We start from the raw sequence: 19,113 nt of genomic DNA, 5'->3' as shown, positions 1-19,113 counted from the left end.
TTCTGTGCTAACATTAGCACATAAGCATTACGAACTGATCGAACTACTGTGAATTGTCGGGGAGTTGAGAGAGTGTTCACGGATGCTGAGAACGCTGGATCCATGTGGACGAAAGGCCTTTCCCACACAGAACTTGTGCAGATGCGACGACTCCGTCTGAATATACCCAGGGTCTCAGACTTCTTGAACTAAACCAATTTTAACTGGCAAGTGTGATCGCTGTGTGTAGCGCTAGTCCGACGTGTGTAGCGCCGGAATCAAAATTGTCCAACCTGCCCAAAGACAAGGATCAAAGTTTGCCTCTGGGTCATTTAAGAACTTCCTGCATGTGACCTTTATGCTGGCCTAACAAAAAAAAGCATGTCCTTGCAGCAACCGGGGAATTTAAACGCGGATATAAAGGTATACTTTTGCAAATCCTGCTATAAAGAGAAAGGATGGGAAACGGCTTTATCCAGCTAAGAGCCTGCAGAGAGGGATTAGCGCTACAGTGAGACAGAAAGAGAGACGAGGAGGTGACAAACCCGCGCAGCAACTGTGTGACAAGTAACCGCCATGACTAAGTACTAAGAGAATCAGGGGGGTCTAACAGAAACATGTTGCGGGGGAAACAACGATCATAGTTTGGTGATGTCAGATTATAGAGGTCAAGTGAGGTGGGATTACAGTCGGGATAATCCGCACCTCTCTGTGGGAACCGTAAAAAGGTGTGTTCAAACGTGTTTTTTGGGAAATTTGTACCAGGCGTTTGCCCAAATGAGGCATCGAGTGAATAGGTGTCAATGGCGCTAATGATGAATGTAGCTCACAAGAGAAGACACGTGGGCTTTCACCCATCGTCCGTCCACATAACCCACCCCTCCGACGCGGCAAGAGGTGATGATAAGACCCTGGCGGGGTCAAGCTCTCATCCATTCTCTCTCGCTCACTTCTCTGTGAGTTCTGCACCAATCAATAACCTCGTTGTTTGCCCCTCCCCTCTGAGTTCTCAATCAAATTACGGAGGTGTCAGACTGAGGAGGAGCTGTGTGTGTGTGGGGGGGAGAAGGTGGGGGCTAGGAATACTTATCGTATGGCTTCAGCCCACTCAATCCTCGATGCTAACCACTGAATGATGGTCTTGCATAAAGCCTTTACCAGCACGTTGAGAGGCTCCTGCGGTGGTTGCTAGGTGCTGCTGAAGTAATGACGGGAATAATCCCATGCCTGATAGTAAGGAGGAACCACACAAACATGACAGAATCCTGCCAGCAGTTCTGCCACTCCTCTGAATTTACCTTCAAATATTTCTAGATGAAATCTATTTTTAAGGCACTCTGCTTTCCTCCCACATTCCATTCCATGATGGTACGGTGCGAGTGTGTCTAAGTAGTTGTCTGTCCTGGACCAGTCCAGGATGTCCCCTGCCTCTTGCCCGAGGCAGCTGGGACAGGTTCCAGCCTCGCTCTTGAGCTAACCCTGGTTTGTTCCCCGGTTCCTGTTGGGGTTTCTTTTGTACACTGATGTTTTGTGTGCCACTCCAATATCATGCATCCATTGGTGCGTCGGTCTGTGTTCGAGTCCGCTGCCTTCCGCTCCCTTCCCCCTGCTTTAATACCCGAGCAGCAGAAAATGAATGGACTGATAACTGATCAGGCTCGGCCACCGCAGGACACAAAACCACTTCCATATTCAACTTTACAGATGACTGATCTTCATTCAAACGGATACAAAGTTACATATATCTCAGTCCTTGTTTTCTTTTATGGATTCGTCGTCGCTTTTAGGTCAATAAAACCTGCTGACTTGACGTCTTTGCAGTGACCTAAAATGTTGAACTAAATCCCCTCAAAAGTTGGATCCAATGGAGTTAAAGAGTATCGAGTTTAACATTAAACTTCTCTTTGCGCTTCTGCTGTGTTTTTAGAACTGAATGTCACCAAAGGTTGACTGAAATAGGAGCGTCACCGGAGCAATTACTGGATCAATAAAGCAGTCGATAAAGAGATAGTCGATGGGGAACCTTTTACTCTTTAAGTCCCCGGTTATAATGAAATATCTGACAAATGGTGGTTAACCTTTAATGGGAATGATTTGAAGCCTGAGGCCAAATCAACGGCAAAAAAGTTCACGCCTGGATTTGTACTTTTGAAATTATTTTTAATAGTTATTTCATGACATTTGAAATGAAATCGTCCTGTGGCTCATGCACTCACACGTGCACGGTCACCGGCCAGACACTGTGATCCATTCACATAAATGCTGATTAAAATGGAAAGGATTAGCAGAAACTCAAACAGGGGCCCAAATGAATTGTTCTCGGAGAAAAATATAGTGTGTCAGGGGATCTGACACGGACCGCGCCAACCAACAGACACAGCCAAGTCGTAACAGTAAGCGTAATAGTCCATCCCTGTCCTTACCCTGAGGTAATGCTCTGCACCTTCTCCTTTTGTTCTCAAAATACCTGGAAGCTTAAGAAGAAGCCTCTGTCTGTGGAACATGGCCATGACTCATACTACTTGGCTGCTTTTGTCAATGACTGGATTCTCCTGATCAGCGTTGGAAAAACTTGATCCCCAAGGGGGCGAACATTCAAATCAGTTTGCAAGTCGACTGCAGTTTTACTGTACAACTGACAGCAAGAAATGAGGTCCTAAGAAGACCTCAATTTAATGTGAAGAAGAAAACTGTTCCACTTTCAGAGGAATGAATTGAAAAATGTGGCATTGGACTCTAAATAAATCATCGGGTATTTCTAAGTGCATCATTCATAGTGTTTTGAATCAATAATTTCGTTACAAAAATATACGCAAACATTTGTTGAGTGTTGCTTTTTACAATTTGGGACAGGAATAACCTAAAAGGAGTGAAGGGCCAAAACTTTGTCTTGTTAGGTGGGAGTTCTTGTTTGTGGGCAATTGCAGTATGATACACATTTAGACATTGTAATTTGTATTGTACATATAATAAACATTATTGTACATATCGTACACTGAGTTCATTCTTAGAATTTTCCTGTCAGGAGTTCTTGCACGAGTCTTGTGCGTTTGTACGTGCCTCTGTTCCCTCCGTCGCTTTTCTCACTGAAATGGCAGTAAAGTTGTTGTATCACGCTCAACACTGCAGTGATGGGTAAATGATGTATCCTGAAACTTAAACCTAGGTTAAAATATGAACAGCGAGTCTCAGCTCTTCGATCAAGCTCATGTCATACTTGTTTGCGAGTCAAGCTTTCTCAGAAGTCAACTTCAGTTCGTGGACTAGCGGAGCTTGCAATAACTCATCATTCGCTGTCACCAAGTGACAAACACTTCCGTCATACAGTAAATGGACCCCGATTCTTTGAATGACTCCCATAATTCTGAGTCCGACTGTTGCCGCTGCAGCAGGTGACGGCTCTGCATGGATCTGTACGTACTGCGTGTGTAACTCTCCGACTCTTGTGCTCAGTTCTGGTGTGAATCAGGACGGGCTGTGTGATGATGAGGATGACTCAGTAATGTGAGAATGTCACCAGAGTCTGGGAGCTGTCACTGCTTTCTGTCTCCCTTCCACTGATGCTCAGACTGAAGCGCAGCCATGTTTTTCTCTTCTCTCCCTCATGCGCTTTTGGAATTTCAAATCAAAGAGTTTGTTAAAAACATGAATGGGCTGCAGCCAACATCGCACATCTGTCTGGATCTTGTTGTTGCAATATTAGCAGGGAGATGGAAAACAAATGGCATTGAAATAAACACGGTGGAGTTGTGATTTGTGCCGCAGCCTCTCAGCAAGGGCGTTACAGGGTTGATTCCAGTTTGAGGTCTCACTGACATTTGATTCATCAAAATCTGCCTATATATAGCGCTATGAAGGACATGCTAAATTCTTCGCGCTATTTTTAAACAACGGTGGTCGACACCTTCCGCCACCGTTAGCCTGGACAAACGCTTCTGTTGCAAGATGTTTCCATTTCCGTTCTCTCTATCACCGTCCCCTTCTTCGGTTTGTCAGTGAAAATCAAGCATAACACATCTCCCACTCACCCAAGACACCGAACCAGAACCAAGAATGTGCTATGGTGGTTTTGAATGTGAAATGGTTGTTAATGTTTGCAGTGAGAGGATGGAACCAACGTGTAATTACCAAAGTGTAAGAAAATGAAAACCCTTACTTATTGTGTCGTTCAAGTCGGTCGGTTTGCTCAATTCACCATGGCACAGTGGGTGGTTCACATCCCAGTCAAAGCAGTCCACCACTTTCGCCATTATCGTTCGAATTGCCTTTGGATAAAAGCAGCTATGCACATGGCACAAAACTGATGTGCTGCTGGCTCTGTGGGACTCGCTGGTTGTAGACAGTTTCTATCATGCCGTAGAAATATTCTGCCAAGTTATGTAAAATGAAAAAATAAAAAAATTAAATATATATATATATATATATATATATATATATATATATATAAACAAAGTGTTTCTTGAGCTCCAGGAATATCACACTTTCAAAGTGGAACTTCCATATCAAACACTTGGATCTCTTATTATGACCATACCAGGGTTATCTTTACAGCAGACTTTTCCAGGTTCTTTATGACTGATGGGTCGCCATAGCTAGTCAGTCTCCTTCACCTTAACCTGTCTTGATCATGCTCCCTCTACAGACCTCTTCATGTTCTCCTTGACCACATCCATGAACCTCATCGGTTCTCCTTTCACCTGTTGCTTCCTTCCATCCATCGAACACAAACATCTGGTCTATCTTTTGTCTCCATGTGACGTATCACTATACAGTGTACATAGAGATGGGCTTCACGAAACAGTGACTTCATCCTCAGAGCTCAGTAGGTGGAGCTCCCGCTTTAAAAATGGTGAGAGGTGTCATTGAAACAGTTGTTCAGATCCAGAGAGTTTACAGCAGAGAGCACCATCTAGTGGGCTCTGACAACGAGGACACTGTTTCATGAAGCCTCCTCTGTCATGATTCGCTTTTATTTTGATCTCTGCAACTTCTGTTTTGTGTTTCCCTCCTTCCTGGTTAATGCCACATGGCTGGAGCTAACAATCTATTCAGCGTCAAGAGCTTAAAAACTCCATTCGTATCCCTGGTAAATCTGTCCTTGCTTGCTCTCGTTCCATCGTTCATTTATCCGTTTGTTGACTTATCTTTCTTTCACTCTTTCCAAAACCCTGGTGCTCTGAGTCTATTTGCTCCGTGTTGCTTCCTGGTTTTCTCTTTGTTGTTGCTTTTCCCTGCCCGTGCGTTTGTTTTGACGACCACTGTAGTTAGTTTGTGTTTCACTGTTCATTGTGTTTGTTCTCTCTATTTACAGTCTCCGCTTGCATTCGTTCTCCCGGTTCAGTGATGTTTTTTGTTGGACTTTCTTCTGTTCTTCTGGCGTTTTGCATTTTGACTTTTGTTTATTTCTGCTGGTTCTGTGACGCCTTTTATTGTAGGTTTGTATTGTTGTAATTTAATTATTACCATTACAGCACTCGGGTTACACGTTTCTGATCTTGTCCTTTGTAGTCACTTCCAGTAGCATCCCGGGTGTCTTTGTCTCATCCAACCATTCACCAGACAGCTCCGACCACTGTCCTAGAAAGCTTCCCCTTTCGCTCTTGCTGCTCCTCTAAAATCTTGGCTGTCATTACTCTCCTCGAATATCTATCAACAGTACAACCATTTGCATGGATGAGCGCCAAAAAAAAAAAATCCAACCCACAAAATTCAAGTCAGAAATCAAATGAGATGCTCATATTTCCTGAACCGTCCCAGTCTGAGCAAATGGTTGCAAATGTTTTATCAGCAGTGTTTTATTTGCGAAGCTGCCGTGGAGTCGTCTGAGGTTAAATTAGATTTGGGTAAAATATGGAAATCTCAATCATAAGTGACGGGGAGGGGGGGAGTATCAAGTGTTTGGTAATGCTGTCACTTCTTTGCTTCTTTCACAAAACTGAATATTATCACCGTGTTTTTACTCGCTGTTATCTGAACACCGATGCAAATGGAGGGTATTGAAGTGGAACCTGTTTCTTGGTTTCTATTCACTGTTCCGCCAATTCAGCTAAACTGCCATTAACCTCACCCGGTGTTGCCGGCAGCGCAGTAAAAAGCTTCTGGCATGTTACAATACTGAGCCCACCGATTTAATAGCAACTTTTTATTGGACGATATCGCCACGCTGTTGGAAGGCAGCAGGTGTCGGGGCTGTTCGATTAGTGATGTAAAATAAAGCTGTTTTATGTTGCGCTCATTGTGTGTGTGACAGCAAGCTCCCTCTGTCTTCCTCAAATTCAATTATGACTGTCCTTCCCAGTTCAAATTGATTTGTAGAACCCCCCCCCCCTCCCATCATATGTGCTGCCAGTGTTTGTTCCTCCACAAGCATGCGATAAGAGAATGTGTGTGTTTGAAAAGACTCCCATGGAAACGCCTCCCTGTCGGCTGCCATTCCCTGAATATGCAGCACAATGAGACAAACACCGTCTCGCGATGACCTCAGCTCTACGCAGCCTGTTGTATTTGCAGGCTAATCTGAGGTGTCTTTTTATTAAAGCACGTGAGTTTGGGTATTTTCTCGGGTAAGATGGAGTCCCTCGACTGTTTGTTTATTTCATTACCACTAAGTGTTCCAGAGAACCTGGTGAGGTGTGCAGCTTGGCCACAGCAATGAGACTCCACTGCGTTAAAATCTAGATATTTGCTCCCAGTAATGTTGCCATTGCAGCAGTGAAGCTGAAGTTGTAAAACTGAATTATGATTATTAATATTTAGGGAAACAACGACAAGACAACACAACAACAATCGACCGTTGAGGTAGTTGCCAACAGGGACATGAGTCGACTAGTCGTGACGTCATCACTCTCTCCCCAGTAGTCTACAGGACCTCGCGACCCAAAATGTAAAAGTATGGGACCATCAAAGGACACATATCATTCATACCCTATGAGTTATTGAAATTCAAATTTAAGGTTTCAAAACAACATTTAGTGTTTACAAGAGTTTACTTACAGCTTTCATTTACAGCACGACAACCAGACATCTTCCTCAGTCCATACACGTCATGTCAACTAGTGCAGGGGTTCTTAACCTATTTGGTCTCGGGGCCCACATTTTCCAGAACAAATGAGTCCAGGGCCCATTCAAGGAAAAGAACTGATTCATCACTGTGAGTACTGATTTCATTTGTGTTCAATAGTCATACATGCAAACAAACAAAAACCTTGTGAAATGACGTGAAACCATCTGATCATTGCAAAGATATTTGTCATGGAAAAGTACAACCAGCAGCAGAACCAGCTGCAAGTCATGTCCATCAAATTTACTCAAGAAAAAAACTGAGAAAACCGGAACAACTGTACATCAAGAATACAATTCCAAATAAAATAAATATAATAACGCAATGTCTAAAGGTCATGAAATTTTTCCTTTTCACAAATAAACTCTAAAGAAGATAAGTACAGTGTAAATGAACGTATCACCATAAACAGGTGAACAATTCTAACTATCACTTTCTTTGTCATTTTTTTTCTTTTCAAGAACTCCTCTATAGTTAGTAACTATCAGAAATTTGCAGCTGTCAAGTCAAGTCAATGGCACACGACTGCCACCATACGTGGCAAGTGTATTGAAACTGGGCGTCTCATGGCCCAGAAGTGTAAAACAAAAGACTTCTAGCGGCCCTCTAGGGGTCGCTCGCGGCCTAACCATGAGCATTGTCCTCATTGAGCACATACCGGACCCTCATTGTTTGGCTTTTTCTTGGTCCAACATGGCTGCTCCTCTCCATGTTTGTAAACCACCTGCTCCTTCTCATTCTGTATAGCCTCGTACTTTCCTCACCCCCGATGCCAACCTAAGCTTCCTGAGTCGATGGATGGGCGAACCAGTCCTCAAAGGGTCGGGGTGATGCAGGTCTTTGCTCTCTCTTTTACTCTCTGGTGTTGCATGTTTCAGCCGACACCTCGATTGGTTGGAACAGAAGCGTGTACTGTTCAACAAAGCTTATCTTTCCACTCATTCCTTCCTGCCTGTTCTATCTTCCCTTCTTGGTCTCCGTCAGAACCTTGCCGTCCCAGCTAAGTTGGGCCATGACTCATCCTTCTTAGATGACATTAGTTGCAGATTGAGTGTTGGGATGTTTTGCCCGTTTTAGTAGGAAAGTAGATCTATCCGAGATTTAAAAAAGAGCCTTTTGCAATAATGTAACAACATCTAAAGATCATAAAATATTTTGTTTTTTAAACTTTGAAATTGTGTCTCTTGTAACAACAACAAAGTAGAAGGTAAAAATGAAGCCTTACTTTTGAGAAGACGACGGTGTCCATTATGTAATAGCCATACTAGGATTCTGATGATAGATAAAACACCTGTTTTTAATGTTGACGTCTAGTGACTGACTGAGGTCATTCCAAAGTTGATGAGCCTTTGTGACAAGGCAACGTGCAGAGACTGGTCCGACTTGTCAGTCCAGGTGATGGACACAAGACATAGTAAAAGGCCATAACTTCTCTTTAGTTTTTTAAAAGTAGCATGCTTGTTTAAGTTGGAGTATCACCACCAAACGAAGAACCAGAAACGGTTCTTCACCTCAGGTGTGTTTCAAACCGTACCTCATTTGTTGACCTTGCCTCAGTCCTCACAGAGCTTTATAGTTTGAAATGTTGTTTATACAACTAACATCATGGAACCCTCACACTGCTGACGGCAAACCCGTGTAGAGAAGGAAGCAATGTGACTACATGAGGGAGGAAACCAGGGGAACGAGGAGATGAGCAGAGACCTTCAATAGTCGAGACCTTAACCGAGATCAGCATCCATCAGCCGAGTGACACCCGTATTTCCATAGAGCGACACGAGGCCCTCGGTGAGAGGTGTGTGTTTGAAGAGAAGACAGAGCGAACATGTGGTGCTGGTTCCTCAGAGCTCTGACACAGATGGGAGGAAGATGAGGAGGAAGAGGATGTGAGAGAAGCCGAAAGACAATGACAAATGGAGGGAGAGGGAAGATCAACACGGCGAGGAAGAGCCCTGGAGACACAGCCACCAGAGGAGCAGAGAATTATGGGAGTGCAAATTAAATTACACCGGAAGGGACAGTCAGGTCTGGACCTGCAGGAAACATGGCACATGGGCTTTTCTTTCTCTCACACTCTGAATTTGGAGCGCTCACATTTCAACGATCAAACTCAACATTTTGGATATATTTATGACAGAGTTCTGTATTTATGTTGATTCCAAATAGAAGATAAATTATTTTACTAAAGTAGATTGTAAAGATTGTTTGACTTTTTAACACCTCTTTAAATAAGATAGCATTCAAGCTAGCGCATCTAAAATTGCTAACTCTGTTAGCTCAACGCTAACCTGTTATTCATTTTATAATTTACTTATTGTTATTTTTTAAATCTATTTATGAGACTTTTAGTCATGGTACAACTCCTAGTTTATTCCAAAATGGTGTACATTGGGCCTGTTGACGACAGGTCATTTCGGATTTGCGAGAGCTCTGAATCCAGGAAGTGATCTTCCCAACATGATAGTTCAAGGCTCTATAGAGTCTTCATTGTCCTGCAGAGTGGCACTTGTAGCAGCGGTGGGTTGTTATGCAGGCCCGGGTTGCTGTGATTCCACAAAGGTCACTCAGACACTGAGGCAGATTAGCAATTCAGATCAGACTAAAAGGGATGAAAGGCTGCTGTAGCACCGCCTGTGTCTTATTACATTAGCAGAGGGTGGAAGTGCAAATGCACACCACTGATTAGATGGTGGACGGAGGAAGAAGTTCCAGCATTCATGCGGACACATGGACGCAGAAGAAAAGAAAAAAAAAAAAAACAAGCATAACAATAGGGATGAGTCAGAGCCGGCGAGCATAAATACAGTATCAGCGCCGAGAGAGATCCTCCCACTGTGGTGGCAGCCCGACACCCTGACCATCTGCCCTTGTTTAACATCCACAGAGAGGAATTTGGGTTATGAAGCGCTGATGATGCAACAAAGACCTGCCGTGCTAGGAACGGAGGAAGTCTGAAGAGCTGGCGCTCTTAATGTCAGGCAAACTGCGGACAGCATCGGTCGTGAAAATACACAGCAGAAGGAAGGAGGATCGTCTTCAACAGTCCAGAGCTCAAGAAAACAAAGTAGACTGGAGGGAAAGTACATCAACATGTCTCGAATATTTATAAGTCTACAAGACTGTGTGGTCAAATGCTACTGCTTTGTGGACTGAAAACAAGATGAGGAAGATTGCGGTTAAAAATAAAAACGAAAAAAGAAAAGAAACGGTGACGGCCCTCTCAGTCAGCGGACCAGGCGCTAGACTGTCTAGTTAAGCTGTTTCAGGAGTGCAAGTACTTGAAAAGGATCCTGCTGTCCTGAGACCCATGTCAACCACAAGACACGGGGGCCAAATTTGGCCCGCTGAGTCATTTCGTGTGGTCCATGGCGTTTGAATTGAATTGAACTGAATTCTGAACCAGCTAAAAGTGCACAAAAAATAGTGACCCGCCAACGTACAGTATTCAAGCCTTGCTATTGAAGTGGCTCCTCACGAGGAAGTGGAAGTCATTGATGCTGTGCAAGAAGGAAAAAACATTGACTCTCTAAGATATTCCAGCATTTCAGAAACCATCATCACAATGCACTGCACTGCAATGCTGCCATTCATATGAAAACAATGCCAGTTCAGTGTAGAGTCGTTTTTGAGCATTGCCGTTTTTGGACTTGACTGAACTGTCTTTATGCCTCAGGTCATCCATCCAGGTGAGAATTTAGCCAAGAGGGACATAAATAAAGTGATCTTGACATGCAGATATTATTCTTCCACTCTATAGAGATAAAAATAAGTCATGACTTCATTCAGCTCACTTGAAGGTTTCTTGACTCTTATATGCTATTGATGTTGATTCAACTATGAAATATGAATATGAAAGTTGCTGACCCCAAATTTCTTGAAAACCAACTCATCTAGTTGATGTTTTTCTGGGTATTTTTTTTTTTCTATAACCAGCACCAAAATGACTCTTGAAATGTCTCGAGCACAGCATCATCAGCGGATGAATCCAAGAGTAGAGTCGTGATATATACTGAATATATACATGTGTGGCCTCCTCATTTCACCCGTGTGCACACGAGGGTCGTGAAAATGCCAGGTCATGTCAAGAAAGCTGCTGCCTCGGCTTGTGCAACCATGACACACGGCCTTTCAAAATAAATGCAAATATGCTGACAGATATGCCCAACGGTTGCCGTGACAACCACAAATCCACCCCCTGAAAATCAGCAGCCAGCATGAGCGTGCAGTGCGCACCCCCCCTTACCTTGCACTCCTCCATGCACGTCCGGACCGAGTACGCATCTGTCTCATATTTCTGAACCAGCAGCTCAAATTCCCGGTAGCGCTCCTCTGCCTGCTGGTCCAGGTCCTGGTACGCCTGGACGCACTGGCTGCAGCCTATCGCGTCCTGCCCTTTGGTCATATCCAGGGTGCAATTCATAACGCCCGGACTCGAAAAGCCGAAAAACAAATCCAAAAGTGAGTAAGAATCACAAAAAGAAAGGTACAAATCGCTCAGATTCACCAACTGCGTCCCGTTCTCGTCGGCCAGGCCCACGCACACGCTCTCTGCGTCCGTGAAAGTGAAGCATTCTGTGGACCAGCTGTCGGGGTGACAGGTGTCCATCCGCCACAGAGGTTCGGTAGAATTCCCTAGAAAAATAGCATCTGGACGGTGGGGGTCAGGTGGCGGTGGGCTGGTGGTGGTGGAGGTGGCGGGGTGCCGGTGGATGATGGAGTTTGGCTGCTCGCCCATGATCGCGAACCCTCCTCCGTCCCAGCGCTTGTCTCGGGTTCGGGTGAGTTTGGCCTCGGCGCAGAACCACAAGTGATCAGAGAGCAGGACGGTGATGAAGAGCAGAGAGGCCAGCGACAATCGCCATCTCTGGGCCCGCTCCGACTCGGTAAACGGCTTCTGGTTCTCTCGGGGTGCAGAGCAGAATTTTAAGCCTTCATCATGCTGCCGACGCATCCAAGCACCCCTGGTCATATTTTAGATAGAGCGCTGCCCTGGCCGACTCCACCGCGGGGGCTGCTCTGCCACAATACTCATTGACTTGAGACGGACCCTGACAGTGGGGGGTCCGCGCCTCCGCCGCTCCAGGGCGCTCCTCCGGCGCTACTCCCGTCCAATTAGCCCGCCCGCACGGATTACGCGTCGCGCTGCCGCATCCCGGCTCTCCATGGCTCTCCGGGAGGAAACGGCGTCCTCTTTGACCGCATGCCCCCCTCGGCTGTCCCTCCCGGGGGGGTCCTCCTCTCGCTCCTCTCGGCGCTGGTGCTCCGCGTCTGCCGCTGCTCCGCTCGCAGATGGGCTTAAAGGGAAGCGACGAGCCCACGCTGGCTGCTCTCTCCTACACGGGCTGGAACGCGGGAACGCTCTGTCCTGGTGGTCTCTGTCATCTTGGACCTCGGTTAACTTGCCGCCATGTTCGTCTTGGAACACTTTTTCGGAGCGCTGAGTCCGTTTGCGTCATCTCCATCGTTGCGAGAGCTCCATCGTTGCGCAGTGGCGGAGCGGCGTTAATATCCACACACACACACACACACTCTCTCTCTCTCACACGCGCGCACACGCGCGCGCACGCGCACAGCTCGATGGCCACACCATTCATGCTCATATAAAACAGTGATCGATCTGAGTAAACGCAGCATCCATTTGATCCCGCTCACTTTGACTGGAGAGATCAAACTGTGCGCCGTTTTCCCATTTTGATCCCTTCATTCATTCTGTTGCTGCACAGAGAAGAGGCTGCAAATCTCAAATAGTTTGGCCAGCTGTGCCGCAAGATTCGTCTTTAAGAAAACCCCCTTCTTCTGTTTCACTTCAATAAAGACTGTGTCATAAATCCAGCCCCATCGCTGCTTCAACATCTGGCAAAGGACACAGTTTTCAGTTTTATTTTAACCTTTCTTCATCAGGTATCGGTTAACCATCACTAAATATTTTTTTCACTGGCTGATCACTGTTTATTTATTAACACCAGGGAGGTTAAGATCAATATCTGCCCTGCTGGATCTCATTTTGTCAATGAGTGGTCCACATATGACCTAAATTATTCATAGTGTGTGTATGATGCACTACCCTCCCTTCCAGGGTGTCCCCCCGCCTCTCACCCAGGATACCTGAAATAGCACACAAGCCTGCCATGGGCACAAGAGGCAGCAAATAAATGTTTGGAAATGCACTGTAGCAGTTCACCAAACGTTAACGTCTCCTTTGTATGGCTGTTGTTTTGCACTCCTTTGTGACTGAGTTTGACACCTGGAACACGCTCCGACTAGTTACATTAAACATGTTTAGGAGCTAAATTGTTTGCCGAAATAAACAAATGAACTCATGAATAATAAACACACTTTCAGTAGGGCGCCGTGTGAGACCAATTATATTGAACTCTCCAATTCAAATGAACCAAACCCACTGGAAATTAAGAAATATTCTGGAGAATAAAAAATAAATAGTTACTTGCCTCAAAACTTCTGGTTGAAATGTATGAAATCTAGCTGGTTTTCCCTTTAATGATTAAGATCATAAAGCCCTTTTCCTGCTTCCTATATCCGTGTCTCCCTGTATCAGCTGTGCCGTGTTTGGTCAGCGGGTTTTGAACAAACACCATATTTCACAGCTCCCATACTGTACCGTGTTTGCGTATTTAATTGTGTGTCAACCCGGAGAGAGCAGAGACGGACGAGCGTGGCTCTCAGGGTCTGCGAGTAAATGACAGTATTTATCCTCCTTCTTTAAGCGACTCATCATTGTCAGCATGTATGTGGCTCCGAGTGCTGCAAATGAGAAGTGTGGAGTGTTGCAGCATGTTAATGGCCTGTGTGGATATTGCTGGATAAGACATAACGTGGTTATCTGATTAGTTTGGGCTCCAGGCAGAGTGGAGCTTATTCTGTTGTTATTAAGAGGGAATTTTCATTAAATAACACTCAAATTAGTGTCAGAGCAACCAGTGCTGCGCTGCTAAAAATAATGGCGACACGTCGGGTTTGCTGATGGACTTCAGCACCAGGGACAGTTCTGCCTTTTGAGCGAGTGCTATTACCAATGACAATGTCTCGCTATGGAGCGCAGGGCTTCAGTCAACCCCTGGGTCCTATCTGTGTCTTTATGTATTTCTTCCATGCTTTTCTCTGCGCCCTAAAAGTTTCCTCCTGCAGGCCAGAAATATATCGAGGTCAGTCCAGGGTGTCCTCCACCTCTCGCCCCATGTAGCTGGGACAAGCCCCAGACCCTCCATGACTACGTGAAATTGGTAAATATTGCTACTATCTGAATGTCATTGTTAGCTCCTCCCCAATGTCACTGAAGGTACAGTAGTTTCCCAGCGTCCATCTCTGTTTTAAGCTGCAGAATGGCTAATAATATTTGGGCAACAGTGTCGTTTTTTTTTTTAATCTAACACTCAGACTCAGACTTGAGTTGAGCAGCTGAGTCGACAATGCTGCCCCAAGATTCGTACCGCTGTGCAATTAAATATTAAAGCCGCCCAGTCGATGCTATTTGGTATTTAGTTGCTGGATTGTGGTGATTTGTGGTTGTGTCGCCTGGGTCAATCCTGACTAGTTTATTAGCTTCAGTGCAGTGGTTCAACACGAAGACTGAGTTTAGGCGGATGCATCTCACTGAGCTGTGACCATAGATTTTGCTTTGGAAGACCTGTGCTGTAGTCTGTTGTCAAGTCTGGAAGAATGCGTTTTTGACATTCACAGCTCATAGATGCAGCAGACCGTTGATACAGCAGGAGATTTTGTTGCTCTGGGAATGATGTTTAAAAGAATGATTTGAAATGTATGATGGAATGATATCCACGCTATAAGAGGCATATATATGTGAAGCCAATATTCCAGACTCGTGGTGTGGATATGCAGCTTGGGTGAAATGAATTTCAGGGCCTTGCAGACGAGCTAAAGAGACAAGCATCTTCTCAATGATCCGCCTGACAGTCAGGCTCGAAGCAGGGTGAAGTGAGAGCAGGAGAAAAGAAACATGCGACATTATCCAACTGTGCACATGGTCAATTGCCAACTTGTGTCAAAACCGCAACCTTCACACTTCCCACGCAGCATGTCACAATGAATATTTGTCTCCTTAAGTGAATTTTCCCTTTTTTCCCTCCCATTTTCTTCTCAAAACACCCTGCGAGCGCCATCCTCATTCACCCCCCTCATCGATGTAACAGCACGTTATCCTCCCCTCACACTCATTTCTTCTCTCTCGGCTGCGACATGACACTTCCTGAAGCTCCAGCTGACCCTTGTCCTGTCTTCCCTCCTGCTCTCGGTCTCACTCTCGCCTTGTGATTCGGTTTGACGTCAGAGAGGAAAGAGGAGAAGGGCTCCGCCGCTCTGATTGGCTGGGAAAGACGACACCCTCAACCCTGTTTCCCCAGCCGGAGCCAGCGTTACGCATGAAAATACGTCTGATTTCATGTCTGTGAATCAAAAGTAAGTGCAGGTTATAAATATGTCTGCGTCCAATATGTTATCTTGGTCATTCCTACATACCTCGGCGGTTTCCTCTGGAGACACATGACCTTCCTGGGAACATTTTATTCCCACCGTTAAGCTGCAGCTCTGATCAATATTCTTCGCTGCCTTTTTTTAAACTTGTGAGTTTAGTCATGTAAAACAAGATATAGTAAGTGTGTGCATCAGGGGTGATTCATTTCACTATGTATCGCAGTTGTAGCTGCATCATTATCTTCAGATGCTTCTCTCCTAGGCTACTTAGCTCCCAGATGGAGGGAGGCCCAACATGCCTCCCCAGGGAGGCATTCTTACCAGATGCCCATACCGCAGCTGCGGTTCTACTTTGAGCCTCTATAGGATGCCTGCGCTCCGGACCGCTATGTCTGAACCCAGGTAGCCAGCAGAGCTTTCTCCTTTCCGTCTTTTCCAACTCATTTAGACAGACACAGGTCAACTGAGGATGGTATAGTGTGATGTACGTTCACACCAAATACCTTCTCCCCGCCTCTCAAGTTGCGTTTAAAAAAACTAAGTCACTCTCTGGGGGCGCGGGTCTAAAGGTAGCGGAACGTCAACATGGCTGATATCAGAGGCAGGATTGCGACCCATCACCGACTGTTGAGGGATGTAAAAGACCAAAAGAAATCGCTTCTCCATCTTGTTCCTGAATGTTCTGTTACGGTTCAAGAGGCGGGCAGGGACCCAAGTGCAGTGATGAAAGTCACAGGAGGCTGGAGCGAGTCAAATACAATGATTTAATAAGAAAATACAACATATATAACAAAAGGCATCTGCGAACCGGGAGAAGAAAACAAAATAAATCCAGAGGGAAGAGTCCACAACGGAATGAGTCCAAACAAAGACCGTCACCAAACCGGGTGAAGGAACGCAAGTAGAGTCTGTAACAAGATAACACACACACAATGAGCAGTAAAACACAAAATGCACTATTGAGGTTGTCAAAACAAATGCTCGTGTAGTGAGTAACGGAAACAGAGAGAAAACCAAGAAGCCACGCGGAGCAGGGAGAACAAAGGGAGTCAAAATACAAAAACTCAGAGCACCAGGGTTTAGAAATAGGTGAACAGAAGATAATTCAAACAACGGATAAATGTACGACGGGTAGAGAGAAACGACGGAGCGAATTACCAGTGGGGACAAAAGGAGTCTGTCACACGTGTTCAGGTGTTCTTAAACACAGGAAGGAAGAAAACGGGAGTCAAGGGAACAAAATAAAAGTGGAATCATAACTCTGGAAAATCATGTGTCCCTCCCAACCCTCCATTAGCTTCCCATGCAGTTCAGTCACTTTTGAATTTTAAACGGCGTTTGGTGGAATAGTGAGAGAAAAGGTTCTATGATTGTACTGTTACAGCAGAAAAGAGGTTAATGCCGGGAGAATTCATGAAGCAGAAGTGGACTCCCAGATTACCAGTGCCCTTGACTTTCTAGTATCGATTCATCCACCCCTTTTTTTTCTCAAACAAGCAAGCTGACAAACAAGGAGGGCTTTGAGAGGTCCGCCTCAGACGTGGACTGAGCAGTTGCCCTCTGTGGTTTCAGTAGGAATGGCTGAAGCATGTGGATTATTAAATTATTTTCATCCATATTTCAAGTCCAAACGTTAGGATTCAGCGGTCGGACAGAAATAAATGCTTAGAATATATTCTGTTTTAACAGTCCAATTAGCTGTTGGGCTTAAAGAAGATTAAGTCGGTTGAGATGATACCATCAGGCAGATCAGCCTCCCGCCCACCCGAAAACCACCCCTGCTCCGCCTCAGTCTTTAACTCCTCTGATCGATCCGCTCATCCTCTTTCCCATTCCTGGAATTCCTCTGTGGCTTATCAACACAGCTCACTCTCAGAAGGACGAGGACTCTCCCCCAAACACGGGCGCTTGGATTACCCGGCGATATTCTGCTGGTTTGGATCTCTGAAATCAGCCAGCTTCAAAGGAAATGTGTCAAAAAAAAAGGCAGCTGAGGGACTCAGAAGGAAACAGATGGAATACAAATACAGAGAGGAGGAGGCTTGTTTGTGCTGGAATCCAGTCTGATGTCACTCCGGAGCGTTTTCGTCGAGCTGCTCCGCCGCTGACAAAAAAGTCTGCGGTGGTTAGTAATGGCCGCGTCGGCGTCGGCTGTACATATTTAATGAAGCATTTATTGTGTTTAGGTCAGGTTAAATAAATAAAGGTTCATTCAAGTTCATCCAGGGAAGGAAGGAAAAGTAAACGTTTTCCTCAGCGGATCAATATGAAGATTCAGTCTTGCTCAATACAGGACATGTGGGACTGGTGGCCAGCGCAGACGTCCAAGTTAGTTCACATCATTATGTCCATTGGATCTCTATATATGTCATTATGGACAAGATGTCCTCATGAGAAATGGGCTGCTCCTCGCTGGAGTTAATCCAAACCGCATTGTGTAATGTCAGCCGTGACCAAGGCATGTGAAGCTGAGTGGACCATGGTGTCGCTATACAGCCACATAGCCGCTGACCACTAGTGCAAATGGCTCAAAAGCTACTTACTTATTATTGTTTCTTATTCCATTTTCAGGACCTAAGTACACACCTCTGATATCGATATTTTAGGGCTCCAGAAGTGTCCACAGGCATGTTGCTCTAGAGACAAACATAACAAACCCACTGAATTTCAGAAGCAAAATAGTAAGTGCAACAGTCTATAAGCCGCGGGTGCAGTGGTGCTGTCTGCGCCGTAGAAAGGTCAGTGGTGCACCCGGCTTAAAAATGCATGCGGATCACTTTTGAACTAGTTTGGAAAATGAAGACCCATGAAACAACACGCATCTGAAGTTCCGACACCACAGTCGGTCTCAGCTGCTTCTTCACGTCTCCGGTCCTCCAGGGGATCGCGTCTGGAGCTGCCGACACATGGGCAAAACCATCACATTTTGAGCACTTTAATGTAGATAAAACACCTGTGATTTCATCGGTCTGATGTGATGAGGCTAAATATTTTGGCGGCATGACGCTTTTTAGCATGAGAAGCGTCTGAGATAAGTATCAGTGTCTTTAAGTCTAAGGTCTTGGTTCTCAGTTGGGGTCTTCTTTATGAAGGGAGGATAGAGGAGAGTCTCTGTAACACTCTATTGTGGTGAAGATAGAGCTGAGTCAAACGACTCCCTGTCGATCACTTGTGGTCATGAGCCAAGGTCACAAGATGAGCTTGCTCCTCTTGGTGTCTGGACTTTCTCCAAAAGAGAACTGAGCAGCTTGACCATCCAAAAGAAGATCGAAATAGAGCCACTTCCTTTCCACCACAAGAGAAACCAGTTGGAATATCTCATGAGCTCCAGCCCCCAACAACCAGCCCTTAGGCAGACACATGACAAACCGGGGAGTCTCTCAGTTGATGAAGGAACTGTGCCCCAGGACCGCTGGACGTAGTTCCAGAGAGAGGCAGGTCATGGCCTCTCTATTACCTCAGCATTCTCTTATGTCTATTTCTTTTTAAATGAGGCAGTTATCTTTAATAATGGCATTGATATATGGAACAAAAAAATAGTAATAACATGTCTTTGTTATTCATTTGATTCTACCAACTACAGTATATGTAAACCCAGCTATCAGCGCCAAGCCGAGATTTATTCC

General features: G+C 45.3%; 1 protein-coding gene across 1 annotated transcript in view; it reads right to left on the bottom strand.

Annotated features, from left to right (window-relative positions):
• Positions 1-12,543, bottom strand: part of LOC128765576 (NALCN channel auxiliary factor 1) — a 65,468-nt gene extending 52,925 nt beyond the window's left edge. The window contains exon 1 of the mRNA XM_053876327.1: positions 11,283-12,543. Within this exon, the coding sequence (XP_053732302.1) occupies positions 11,283-12,008 (726 nt within the window). The 5' untranslated portion in view covers positions 12,009-12,543. The remainder of the gene's footprint in view (positions 1-11,282) is intronic.
• Positions 12,544-19,113: the final 6,570 nt, after the last annotated feature.

The sequence above is a fragment of the Synchiropus splendidus genome, chromosome 10, assembly GCF_027744825.2.
Source record: "Synchiropus splendidus isolate RoL2022-P1 chromosome 10, RoL_Sspl_1.0, whole genome shotgun sequence".
In the NCBI taxonomy this organism is placed as follows: domain Eukaryota; kingdom Metazoa; phylum Chordata; class Actinopteri; order Syngnathiformes; family Callionymidae; genus Synchiropus; species Synchiropus splendidus.
The sequence above is the reverse complement of the archived record's forward strand: the minus strand, read 5'-3'. Positions and strand labels throughout refer to the sequence as shown.